This window comes from Branchiostoma floridae, chromosome 3, assembly GCF_000003815.2.
Source record: "Branchiostoma floridae strain S238N-H82 chromosome 3, Bfl_VNyyK, whole genome shotgun sequence".
NCBI classification, from domain to species: Eukaryota; Metazoa; Chordata; class Leptocardii; order Amphioxiformes; family Branchiostomatidae; genus Branchiostoma; species Branchiostoma floridae.
The window spans coordinates 1,947,973-1,961,524 of NC_049981.1; the positions used below are offsets into that span (position 1 = coordinate 1,947,973).

Genomic DNA, 13,552 nt, shown 5'->3' on the forward strand with positions numbered 1-13,552 from the left:
ATGGATTCTTGTCGTTTTCTAAAGTTAGGAATGTTGCAAAACACTGAAAAGACCTGTTTTAAGATTACAAGATATATAGGATTCTGGTCTATCATTATCACCTACGGGTAACTTATACAGCTTTGAAGGGACGCCCAAACAGGAATGTTGACCACAAACTTTGAAGTGTTTCAATGCAGGACTAATAGACTTTACCCTTAATTGTGGCCGACGGGAAAATGGATGGATTCTTGTTGTTTTCTTTAGTAAGGAATGTTGTAAAACACTGAAAAGACCTGTTTTAAGATTACAAGATATATAGGATTCTGGTCTATCATTATCACCTACGGGTAATTTGTACAGCTTTGAAGGGACGCCCAAACAGGAAGGTTGACCAAGCATTTTGGACTGTTCCAATGCAAGCCTGATAGACTTTACCCAAAACTATGGCCGACGGGGGTAATGAATGGATTCTTGTTGTTTTCTAACGTTAGGAATGCTGTAGAGCATTGAAAACTCCTGTTTTAAGATTATAAGATATATAAGATTCTTGTCTAGCAATATTGACTACGGCTAACTTGTACAGCTTAAAAGAGACGCCCAAACATGAATGTTTGAAGTGTTTCAATGCAGGCCTCATAGACTAAACTGTGGCCGACGGCAAAATGGATGGATTCGTGTTGTTTTCTAAAGTAAGAAATGCTCTAGAACATTGACAAGTCCTGTTATAAGATTATAAGACATGTGGGATTCTGGTCTAGCATTATTACCTACGGGTAACTTGTACAGCTTTAAGTTAAAATGACACCCAAACAGGAATGTTGACGACGCATTTTGAAGTTTTTCAATGCAGGACTAATTGACGTTACCCCTAAATTGTGGCCGACGGGAAAATGGATGGATTCTTGTTGTTTTCTTAAGTAAGGAATGTTGCAAAACACTGAAAAGACCTGTTTTAAGATTATAAGATATATAGGATTCTGGTCTATCATTATTAACTACGAATAACTTGTACAGCTTTGAAGGGACGCCCAAACAGGAAGGTTGACCAAGCATTTTGGACTGTTCCAATGCAAGCCTGATAGACTTTACACAAAACTATGGCCGACGGGGGTAATGAATGGATTCTTGTTGTTTTCTAACGTTAGGAATGCTGTAGAGCATTGAAAACTCCTGTTTTAAGATTATAAGATATATAAGATTCTTGTCTAGCAATATTGACTACGGCTAACTTGTACAGCTTAAAAGAGACGCCCAAACATGAATGTTTGAAGTGTTTCAATGCAGGCCTCATAGACTAAACTGTGGCCGACGGCAAAATGGGTGGATTCTTGTTGTTTTCTAAAGTAAGAAATGCTCTAGAACATTGACAAGTCCTGTTATAAGATTATAAGACATGTGGGATTCTGGTCTAGCATTATTACCTACGGGTAACTTGTACAGCTTTAAGTTAAAATGACACCCAAACAGGAATGTTGACGACGCATTTTGAAGTTTTTCAATGCAGGACTAATTGACGTTACCCTAAATTGTGGCCGACGGGAAAATGGATGGATTCTTGTTGTTTTCTTAAGTAAGGAATGTTGCATAACACTGAAAAGACCTGTTTTAAGATTACAAGATATATAGGATTCTGGTCTATCATTATTACCTTTGGGTAACTTGTACAGCTTTGATGGGACGCCCAAACAGAAATGTTGACCACGCAATTTGGAGTATTTGAATGCAGGCCTGATAGACTTTACCCTAAACAGTGGCCCACGGGAAATGGATGGATTCTTGTTGTTTTTCTAACGTTAAGAATGGTGTAGAGCATTGAAACGTCCTGTTTTGTTGTTATAAGATATATAGGATTCTGGTCTATCATTATTACCTATGGGTAACTTGTACAGCTTTGAAGGGACGCCCAAACAGAAATGTTTACCATGCATTTTGGAGTTTTCAATGCAGGCCTGATAGACTTTACCCGAAACGATGGCCGACGGGAAAATGGATGGATTCTTGTTGTTTTCTAAAGTTAGGAATGCGGTAGAACATTGAGAAGTTCTGTTTTAAGATTGTAAGACATATAGGATTCTGGTCTAGCATTATTAATACCTACGGGTAACTTGTACAGCTTTAAAAGCACGCCCGAACATGAATGTTGACCACGTAATTTGGAGTGTTTCAATGCAGGACTAATAGACTTTACCCTAAATTGTGGCCGACGGGAAAATGGATGGATTCTTGTTGTTTTCTAAAGTAAGGAATGTTGTAAAACACTGAAAATATCGGTTTTAAGATTGTAAGACACATAGGATTCTGGTCTAGCATTATTAATACCTACGGGTAACTTGTACAGCTTTATAATCACGCCCGAACAAGAATGTTGACCACGCATTTTGGAGTGTTTCAATGCAGAACTAATAGACTTTACCCTAAATTGTGTCCGACGGGAAAATGGATGGATTCTTGTTGTTTTCTAAAGCAAGGAATGTTGCAAAACACTAAAAATACCTGTTTTAAGATTACAAGATATATAGGATTCTGGTCTAGCATTATTACCTACGGGTAACTTGTACAGCTTTGAAGGGACGCCCAAACAGAAATGTTGACTACCCAATTTGGAGTATTTCAATGCAAGCCTAATAGACTTTACCCTAAACCGTGGCCGACGGGAAAATGAAAGGAATCTTATTGTTTTCTAAAGTTAAGAATGCTGTAGATAATTGACAAGTCCTGTTTTAAGATTATAAGATATATAGGATTCTGGTCTACCACTATTACCTACGGGTAACTTGTACAGCTCTAAAGGAACGTTCAAACAGGAAGGTTGCCCACAAAGTTTTCAAGTGTTTCCATGTAGACCTGATATTTTCTCCAAGCAGAAGTTAGGCTCCGGCTTTTTTTTTACGTTTTTTTAGTCCTTTTAAAGCGAGCTTTCTATTTTGTATTGTATCTTGTATTGGCTGGCAGAGTTCAAGAAAAATGACAAAATAGAAAGCCCGATAAAAGCAAGGAACTTTTATAAAAGCGACTAAAAAATCGTCAAAAAACAGCTGGGGCATAGATTCGTCTCCCTAATGAGAAAACAATGGGGGTTATGGGCGAGAGGGAAAGAATGTAGGTGTGAAACGCATTTTGACCGCGCGCATTTGACCGCCCGGAGGGACCATAAACCGGATTTTTCGCCGTTATCCCAGAAATCTTCGCCTTTCCACGTTTATAAATCTTGGCCAGGGTCCATAAACGAAAAATGTCGCCAAAAGGGGCAATCTAACAGCGACAATTTTGAGGCGCTAATAAATCGCCCCAGAATTGTAACCAAAAATGTCCGTTTGTAACCATTCCGTGTTCGTAGTGCCCAATACACATCCCAGTCTGCAGTCAAGTGAAGCCAGACTTTGTACAAGTCAGATGAGATGTATTTGGGCAAGGAGGTTGAAAAATTTGGGTAAACCCTGTCCTGTCTTTTGTACGTAAGTTCTATAATCATTTGCTATAGACTCCCTTTTACATTTTTTCATATTGGCCTGTTTCTGTTGGCAGCTTGCGTTGTTTAGATTATGATTTGACAATGATTGTATAGATGCCGGAAATAGTCGTCGCTTCAGTTTACGGGCTTATAAATGTTTCCTGTTGTATAAGCACTGTAAAATGAAATACTATACATAGAGTGAAGATTTGTAAATATGATTTCATATAATTTGGATTGTGACCTCTGAGTGGTAAAACGAGTCTCCTCGAATCAGTAAGCCTTCAAGCATTTTGCACTTCAATGTTGACATCGTCAAATTATCTATATGTACATATACAAGTAAGTCTTATGGGTGGCAGTACAAAAGCCCAGCCGATGTGCAAAGTAAACACCTGTATATTTTGCACGAACAACAATGAATCTTATCCCTTTTATGTTGTCCAATTAACCCCTTGTTTTTTCTTTTATACTTTATAGGAGTATGCTAAGCATATTTCTCTAAGCCTCTACAGGAGGCAATTAGCATGTCCATGTCAGATAAATAAGAGAATCTTTTATAAACTCCAGTCAGTCCACTGTTTGTTCGCTTCTTTGGATCCGGAGTTGACGTAAAAAAATAAAGCGCGTCCTTGTTGATCTTATGGCAGGCTTGTGTGTTGTGAATATGGATGAGAGTCATCTATTTAAGTTAAATCCGTCCTCGGCACAGACACAACGGATCCACCATTTCCTTTGCTGTCTTTCCAGTAGGGTCACTTCGTGACACATCGATTTGGTTCTTCAAAGTACCGACTAAGATTTCTAATTCTAATTGACCATAATGTTTATACAATATCTTTTGAACAGACTGTTTTTACAAACTGGGCCGATATGTTTCAACTAACAGATCACAAACTCCTTGAATCTTCTTAAATCTTAGGTGGTACATAAAGGAGGAGCTGGGCGTAGCCGTCAAACCATATATGTGAATGAATTCGGTGCTAATTCACTTGTAAATTAGTTAATCGGCAGAATAGTAGCGGCACTCGAGGGGAGGGGGAGTTTTTCACACTTTTTATTTTGACTAAACAGTAGAATAACTTTGCGCAAGCTTTGTATCGCTTACAACGCATATTTTGGAGAACAGTCCACAAATGTTTAACCCATACATGAGCGACGTGGAATTAAAAAAAGACAGCCTTTGTCTTGACCGCGTACGAAGTCTGTGGTTTATGACAAGACAAACATGCATGGAATACATACTTAAAATCTTTGAAAAGTGTTTGCATGCTGAATGCATATTTTGGAAACACGTGGAAACTTATCTGTTACATGTTGTAACTTTTTCACATAAAATCACATTCTTAGCTAGGACACCGGCTAATGTGACATTATGTGAAACACTTTCACATAAAATAACATTTTGATCTGTCATGTGAAAAAATGTGATTTCAACTTCACATAATTTCACATTCGCCTCCGTCCAGTTTGCGGAGTAAAACCGTTTCACATCCCTTCACATTTTGTCACATTTCACATTCACATTTTTTTTGTCACGTTTTTGGGTTGTGCGGTTTCACATAATCGATTCACATTTTTCGAAGGGTCACATTAATTCACATAGAATAACATTTGACGATTCACATTTTGAAAATAAATCACATTTTGGGTTTCACATTTTTCCAATGGAAGTCACATTAAATCACATTTTCTTGGCATCGTGCACTAAATTCACATAATTTTCACATTTATGCACCTTGTAGTGAAAAGGACAGTTAGGGCATAAAAACTGGATACAAACCGATGATCCTCTGGTATAACGTGAATGTCACGTCAGCCTCTAGAGCCACTGGTAAACCCTCAAACAGTGATCGGGTTGCGATGCCACGTGTTCGCACCCACAGGTACTCATAGTGCTGGTCGACACGCTTCTGGAGACGTTCATCCACACCGTAGCACTGTCGATGAGAAAGTGAGAATATCCCGGGTAAGGCTTAGGTCCCAATTGAAAAAGGAGCCCTGCTGGGCAGGTCATCATCACTGGCTGTTTTTGACACTTTCGGGCGTGACCCTGCGTGGCCCTGTGGAATACCATGCGGCTCCCGGTGTATTTTTGGGCCCGGCCGAGCCCCGGGTTGAATTTAAGTTGGACCTAAAAAATGAACAAGGCACCGGTAACGGACAGACGCCGTATGCTAATTATGAGCACACTGAGAGGTACCCCCTCAGTCCACCGGGACAAATTTGTGGCTTCGGGACCCGACCGGGGCTACATCCCTGACGGGCACCGGTGCACTGAGGACCAAAGTCTAACTTTGCAAATTGGGAATAACTAGCATAAAACCTCATGTGACAATTGACGCAAATTTGAACCATGAATGCGCCAAACATTGAGCGTGACAGAGGTTGAAAACTTAATTCGAAATGTCATGATCAGACGAAGAAGAACCTGCAAAATGTCTTTTTTTCTAGTACACAAGGGGAAATGCTGAGGTCGCGACAGGTTTACCTTTAAGAAGGCGAAGATCAGCCTCAGTCTCTCCTGGTAGCGAGCGCGCTGCGCTGCCGCGTTGGCTAAGCTGGCCGCTACGCTGGCGACGATGTAACCATAGAACACGATTCCCACGATCTGAAGCAGGGCCATCAACACCATCTGTCGCAATGGAAGACAAAGGTAAGTGTCATTCTGATTCATCATGGAAGCCCATCTGTATTGCCTATTGGTGGCGAACTCCACGGAACAAATTTGCAACGACCACAATCGCTTTCTTTCTCAGCAATAATGACCAATCATGATCACTGCAAAACATGAACTCTCGAGAGTTACAGACACGTGATCTTATCAACAATCAACATGTGATCTTGCGGATACGTGATGTCAGCAACCGGTCAAACGTGCCAGGAAGTTTATAAAGCCCACCGTCTCTGTTAACTTACTGACACCTTTCACCAATTAATGACGTCATGCATCCGTAAGACCACGTGTTGACAAGATCTCATGCCTACAAATCTAGCAAGCAGTCTGTAGCGATTGGTCATTACCGGGCCAAACAAACTGCCATTACGCCATACGACTCCACGCATACTTTATGATCAACCCCGAAACCTGCTTGTACCTTTTAAATAATTCAAACCGACCTCATAATCCTTGTCTAAGCTGGCGTGCAAATCTCCATAGCCCACGTTGAGTGCCGTGGCGCATGCCCAGTACATGCTAGTGGCGTACATCTTGCCGTGTTCGTCTTCTTTGAAATCGTGCTCGTCCACCAACGTTCGGGCGATCCAGTTGTCCTCCACACAGGGTGTAGACAGAAAGGGCGGGCAGCCCATCAACCACACGACGCACGTGGTCCAGTGGGTGAAGATGAGTGAGTACAAGAAGAACTTGACCTGTCTATAGCAAGCACAAAAGAACATTTGCTTGTCAATAATCATAAGTTAAACTTGCCGCGTGTCAAATGTGCAACACAACAACTAGTAGTGTCTTTGGAAGGTATGTCAGAAAGCAGTTACTCATTGACAAGCAACTGGATATGATTTTGGAAAAGGCCAGACGTTTCAGACAGCATCCACAATCTTTCGTCAGTGACACTTAGGAAAGCTGGTAGAAGAGCAGGTTTTATACCTTACCTATGAATCGATATGCAAAGGAGATGAAGACAAATAACGGATTGTCCAATAGGAAACAAAAATAAGGCAAAGTCAAGACAAGGTTGATGCAATTTGACGATCCTGGGATTCTCACATTTTTTTATAAGTTAAATCAATTTGGTCGCTACTTTTATAGTTTGTCGTTCGTTTTGCCACATAATCAATACAGACAATAGTCTTATAAATTCAAGACCTGATTAATCCAGTTTCGATCTCCACGTTGGACTCCAAGTAGTCAAAGAACAGCAGGAGGTTGTAGGCGATCAGCACACGGTTCAGCCTCAGAAGACCCACCAGAGCCATGAGGTCCGTGTAGTCCCACTGTGGACGGTACATGGTCAGAATTCATGGTCATTCAGAATTTGCAACGTAGAAAGAGTATTGCAAATTCTGGACTGAGGGCTAACTGCAGGTAACATGAAGGGGATGGATGAATAAACGAAGTAGAACAAATAGCATGTGCCTACCCTAATTCAGGCCAGACTTCGACGCCACAAATTTGTCCCGGTGGACTGCCGGATATATCGGGGGTACCCTCTGGTGTGCCTCACGGATATAGGTCACGTCGTCCATTTATTATGGGCCCCGTGCCGATTTTAACTGAGCCGAAAATAAGCACAACGGTCTGCTACTTTTAAAATGAACCCGTGGTTCGGCCGTACCCGCAAGATGTCCTATACGAGGCCACGTATAGGTTAGGACCGAAAGCCCCCCCCCCCCAAAAAAAAAACCCCAGCTCATTACCTGCCTGACAGGGCCCATTTTCAATTGGACATATATTTTGGCTAGCATGGGTACCATCTGGAAAGTAGTTAGCTCCGCATCCGGCGTTCATTATATACTATATACAGTCGCTTCTAGCTCTGACATTCATTATACACTATATACAGTCCCTTCTCTGTGTTTCCGTCTGGGAACGCGGACCATCTTAACGTCTGGAATCGTCCAAATTTTGGAAGCAGGCGCTGATTGGTCCCTACACATGAGCGAAATATGGAATGGTTTCAAGCGCTCGTTCGAACAGACGTTCCAACACCGGACAAGCCCTCCGCCCGCTCGTGGGAGGCCTGTTGTCATCGAACAAGCGCTCTAGAACCTATTCCTAGATTCGCTCATTAACTGACGTTACCGCCAAACGGTTTGAATGCGCACATCTCCAGACGGATAGCAGAAGCGAACGTAGGAGCGAACTACTATCCGGATGGTACCCAGGCTATATTTTGGCCCGATAGATGTTGTAATTAGCAAGTGTATCTAAGCAACGTAACTAAGAATGTCGTTACGAGGAGCATCTCAGGTTGTTACGAGGAGCATCCCAAGACCACATACGTACGTTTGTGATGAAGGGAATGGCCACCAGCTCAATAGGGAAGCTGGCCATGATGTCCATCAGGAAGTTAGTCTTGAGGTAATGTCTGGCAGTCTCCAGAGGGTGTGTCACCATCACGTGCTTATCGTTGTAGAAGGCTGCGTGCAGCTTGATGTACCTAGGCGACGGAAAAACAGGACCCGCCTGTTCTCACAAGCAATACATAGGCATTTTGCTTTTGTTTGTATGCAACAAATCAAAGATATAACGTTAAGACCCATCAAGCAAATAGTGAAATACAAAATCATCAAACACAAATAATCATATCAGGGGTCGACCCACTGGACAGATCCACATGGAAGCGCGGTGTGAAGACTAGACAAAGCCGTTTGTTTGGTCTCCTAGGGTTAATGGACTAAACCTGATAATTGTAAAACAAATCTACCGACAAATCAGTCATGCAATTAATAGTCTACTGTATATAGTCAACCCCAACTGTCCAATAAGGTGCACCAGGCCCGTCTACGCCTGTTTGGTCACATTGCAAGGACAGAGCCACGGAAACAGCTGCCCTTCTGAGGAAACCGACCCTACTCAACTGGCCAGGCCCCAGGGGCCGTCCCAGGCATACCTAGCAAGAACAACTGAGGGACGACCTGAGGGCTGCCGGCCTCGACCTTAAGCTTACCACCGCCTGGGTGCTGGCCCTCAACAGACCTATGTGGAGATCTGTGTGTGCAGGCGCTACGCTCCATCCCGGAGAATGCGGACCTGAGTGAGTGAGTGTATATAGTTCGCATCATACCGGTATAACGTTGACTTACATGTCCACGAAGTTGCAGACGTCCAGGCCGATGTTGATGCCGAATAAGGCCCAAGACTCGCGCAGCAGGGCGGCCTGTAACGTGTAGGTAAAGGTGGAGGCTGCCGCCATGAGCAAGCGCAAGCCTATCCACACACGGAACCACCTCCCAGAGGTCATGAAGGTGCGTCTGAAAGAGATAGAGAGATAGATTAGATTCTCTTGTCGATTTGACAGATGAGGAGGCAGACAGGCATTTGCCTGACCTGCACATGACTTTTTATGGTGAAGGAGGGGTGTGCAATTCCTTCTCCACCCTCTCGTCTATTGGAGCACTAAGTCTCACGGGGGCGACTGTATGCAACGTGTGAGGCGGCTCCAGTAGATGCAGCTTTGTTGTTCGGAGTATCCGTCACCTAGGAGGACTTCCGACCAAGGATGTAAGGGGTTCCTCCTACCCCAGACTCGTGTGTCATGGCGGGTGCGTCATGCCCGAACATGCCCCTAAGGCCTGTCTCGGCCACAAAGGCCTGCCACTGCCACTAGCCGCAGCAGCTAGATACTCATTTACACCCGAGTTACGTGAGGAAAGAACGTTACAGAGAAGTCACGTGTTGAATCTACATAACGTGACGTCACAGAAGCAGTGGATCGCTCATTCATTGACAAAGACTGGAGTTGGGCAGTTGGGATTTGGGGGTGAGTCCAATCTCTGTGTTGAAAATTACAGTTTAACTTTGATCCAGGAAACAATAGACAATACCGTGGACAGGTTAGCCAATTTCGTTGATGAAGGTTAGAAATCTAGGTAATAAGAATCTACCAAATAGCAGTTACTACTCAAGCAATTGGATATGATTTTGGAAATGGTCAGAAGTTTAAGATAACATCCGTTATCTTTCGTCAGCGACACTGAAGGGATCTCGCTGGAAGTCAGGTTTCCAAAATCATATCTTGTTGCTTGAGTAACTGTTATTTGGTGTATTTTATTATGTCTAACCTTCATCGACATATAAGACATACATCCGTTTATTGGAAATATAAAAAGTGAGAGTTCTTACCTCATCAGCAAATTGGACAGGATGCGAAGCGGTGTGCTCAAACGATGGAATGGCTCCAAGTAGTCTTTATCTCCCCCCAGCCCATCTGAGGGGAACTTGAAGACGGGCTCCGACTTTTTGCGGTGAAGACTGGGGAGATAAAGCGATTCCAGTTGATCATCGTCGGCCGTGGCGGCGACTTGGCTGAATGACCTGATCCGTGGCTTTGTTGGGCCTTCCGTTCCAATCTTACTCAACCGCAGCGCTTCGCGGAAGTCCTCCATTTTGGACAGTTCGTGAAATTGCCTAGAAAAGACGAAAAACTATTCAAATATACATCATGCAATGGGCAGGATTCTGTGGGCGTCTGCCATTTATGATACAGAAGTGCCAAGTGGAATTTTTAAAATGGGTCTTCGAAGAAAAACATTAATTACAATTAGCGAATCATCCACCAATAAACCAATGAACCAAGTGATAGTGTGATCATAATCAGCATGACCGGGAATCAAGATTCGTATGCAAGAAAACTTTTAACATACTTTTCAACGAGGGGATACTTCGAGAGCACATCCTCCAGGTCATCTCGGGTCAAGATAATCAGCTCGACATATGTCCTGGATCGGATCGTGTCCGGCTGTTGGTCACCAAACAGCAGGGACAGCTGTCCGAAGTACTGACCAGGGCCCATGATACACAACGTCTCTGCCAGGTCATCCGTTAGTATCTATGGTGCGCAGTGACAGAGGAAGCAATTATTCCAGTAAGGTGAGTGGTAGGATACAGGAGAATTACTTTGCACGACCAGTAACATACGTTCGCATAATTCCACCAGGTGCCATTATACCGCCACCTCAAAAAGCGTTGTTATAGAGGTCTTCTCAAGATTGTCTTCAACACCTAAATATCTGAATTGTATTACATTTAGGATATGTAACATTCGGTGTTCAAGACAATCTTGGGAAGACCTCTATACTAACATTTTTTGAGGTGGCGGTATTATAGCAGTCGATGTTATATACTTACTATGCTTGCGCTTCTGCAGTAACCGAGCATATTGCCAGGAACAATTGTGTAATTTTTTTTCTACTTTGCTCTTGGACAGACGAGGACAATGTGGCACTGCACTCAAGTTTTGTAACTTATATTAACAGTGCCACATACACGGCACAGACAGAAGGTAAAGATAGTCTTTTACCTCCCCGACCGAAGTCAGGTACCCATTTTTACACCTGGGTGAAGAGAATGAGGAAGGTCGTGTAAAGTGCCTTTCCCAAGGGCACAACGGCGGGGGCACGGCGGGGATCGAACTCAGAACCTCTAGATTCCGAGCCGAACGCTCTACCAGTTACGCCACGCCCGACGCCATGTGTAATTTACTGAGAGGTGCCAAGGTCATAGACAGGAATACAACAGTCGAATGCCGTGGAATAAGGAGACGGTTCAGATAAGAAATTTTAAAGTCAACCCCAGTGATGAACCGGGACGGGGGAGATACAAACTTAGCCACGTTTGGGGTTCTATCTGCATAACGTGACGTCGCAGAAGCAGTGGATTGCTCTTTCATTGACAAAGACTGGAGCAAATAAAACGCGCAAAAGCGCCACCTACATCGGCTACATATAGCGGCGAGAAGCAGGAATCCAATTAGAAGCTCTGGAGAAGAGGTCTATAAGAGACACCGAAACGTAAGCAAAGTGAGTACATACTGGTTGTGTTAAGGAATTCTGCTATATCCCATATTCTATCAACCATATGAAATTATTTTGGAAGGTAAGAGACAGTTTTATGGCCCAGTTTAGGGAATCTACAGTCATTTTTTTTTCTTTCCATCTGCCACTGTCTCCAAAATCAATTTGATGTTCAATTGTTGCTCCAGATCAATTGCGGGTACGATTGACCCATTTTCTTTTCGTCGTATCGCGCTTTGGAAATGAGTATTGTACAGTGAGTAAAAGAAACAGTCCTACTCACGAAAAATGCCCCTGCTATCCCAAAACTAGCCGCTAGCTAGGGGTCCCAAACTTATGTCATTTCTTTCTGAGCACAAGAGCTACCTAACGCCCAAAAATCGTGACCATAGCGTCTTCAGAACACGAGATAGCAAAATCGGTTGTGCTGCAGTACCAAGGTAAGCCGCTAGGGGGCCCAAAATCTACTCATTTCCAGCTTTCATCACACCCTACCAACACACCAAGTATGAATTATCTTTTACACACAGAGTTATCTTGTTGACAGACACACACACACACACACAGGCTAGTGAACGCTAGTGAAAATATAACCTACATGACATTTCATGGAGGTAATTAAAGCCCAAAATTTAAAACGTTACTGGACTGATACCTCACAGTAGCCCTTCCGAATCATGTGCAGGTCACGGGTGATGTCTCCAGAATACACGATGACGTCACCGGGTGCGTACAGCACAGCGTGCGTGTTGACCGCCAACTCTCGCAGAAAGGAGGGATCCGTCTCCTGGAACAGCGGGACCTGGGGAAACAAATTAAAGAAATCTTCATGTCATACTATCTTATGTGTTGAGATTACATAGGTTCAGCTAAAAGCCACCGTAACAAAAGTGTAACAAGTGCTTTTGAAAAAAAGCTTTGCCATAGCGAATAGTAGGGATGATTTGCTTGTCTGCTAGCATGCTAAATACATCTCCAGTATATCGCTCTTTGATTGCTACGTGCAAGTGTTGTTTCCAAACTGCCAATGATATTGGGAAGATCGTCAACTGATAGCTAAGATAAGATACGGTAGGTGCACGTGGTAGAGGTGGTTTTATGCGGTTGTAAAGTGCATCACCTTCAAACAGTACAGTTTCGGGATTTGAAATGACTGCAAGGGCACAGTGCACGGTAGCAATGGTTAGAATTACATTAGAAAGTTCTAAAAGGGCAGCGATCGAAAGCTTTTATAAACTGAGAGCCATTCAATGAGCTACCACGAGTAGAGGCTGTTCGGAGGTGTTCTTTTCTATCAGATGCAACTGGGTACCCACGTACAGTGCGAGAGAGCCAGATATATGCCGAAGGATGCAATGCTTATCGCCCTCTGATCGAGCTACTTGATACAGAAGTGTTGGTATTCTTACTTCCGAAATATCTGCCCAGAAACAAAAGCAGTACGTGCCGACAGATTTCAATTAGAAGGGCAAAACTTACAGGCTCTCAATTAGGGACTACACAGCTCCCGCCTCGTTTTGGTGCATGACCTTGGATGGCCCAAAATGGCTGCCGTTTCTGGAATAGGATCTATTGCTGTCGACGCAGTGGGGTCTGTTTTGGCCAATGATGCATAAACCTCGCCTGCTTACATACAATACCAAG

The 13,552-nt window shown here is 43.3% G+C and overlaps 1 protein-coding gene across 1 annotated transcript in view; it reads right to left on the reverse strand.

Annotated features, from left to right (window-relative positions):
* LOC118411052 overlaps positions 1-13,552 on the reverse strand; it is a 52,647-nt gene that overhangs the window by 17,145 nt on the left and 21,950 nt on the right. The window contains exons 17-25 of the mRNA XM_035813056.1: positions 12,564-12,710; positions 10,760-10,944; positions 10,239-10,523; positions 9,200-9,367; positions 8,400-8,553; positions 7,260-7,387; positions 6,554-6,809; positions 5,925-6,068; positions 5,217-5,373 (exon numbers count right to left, since the gene is read on the reverse strand). Of these exons, the coding sequence (XP_035668949.1) occupies positions 5,217-5,373; positions 5,925-6,068; positions 6,554-6,809; positions 7,260-7,387; positions 8,400-8,553; positions 9,200-9,367; positions 10,239-10,523; positions 10,760-10,944; positions 12,564-12,710 (1,624 nt within the window). The remainder of the gene's footprint in view (positions 1-5,216; positions 5,374-5,924; positions 6,069-6,553; positions 6,810-7,259; positions 7,388-8,399; positions 8,554-9,199; positions 9,368-10,238; positions 10,524-10,759; positions 10,945-12,563; positions 12,711-13,552) is intronic.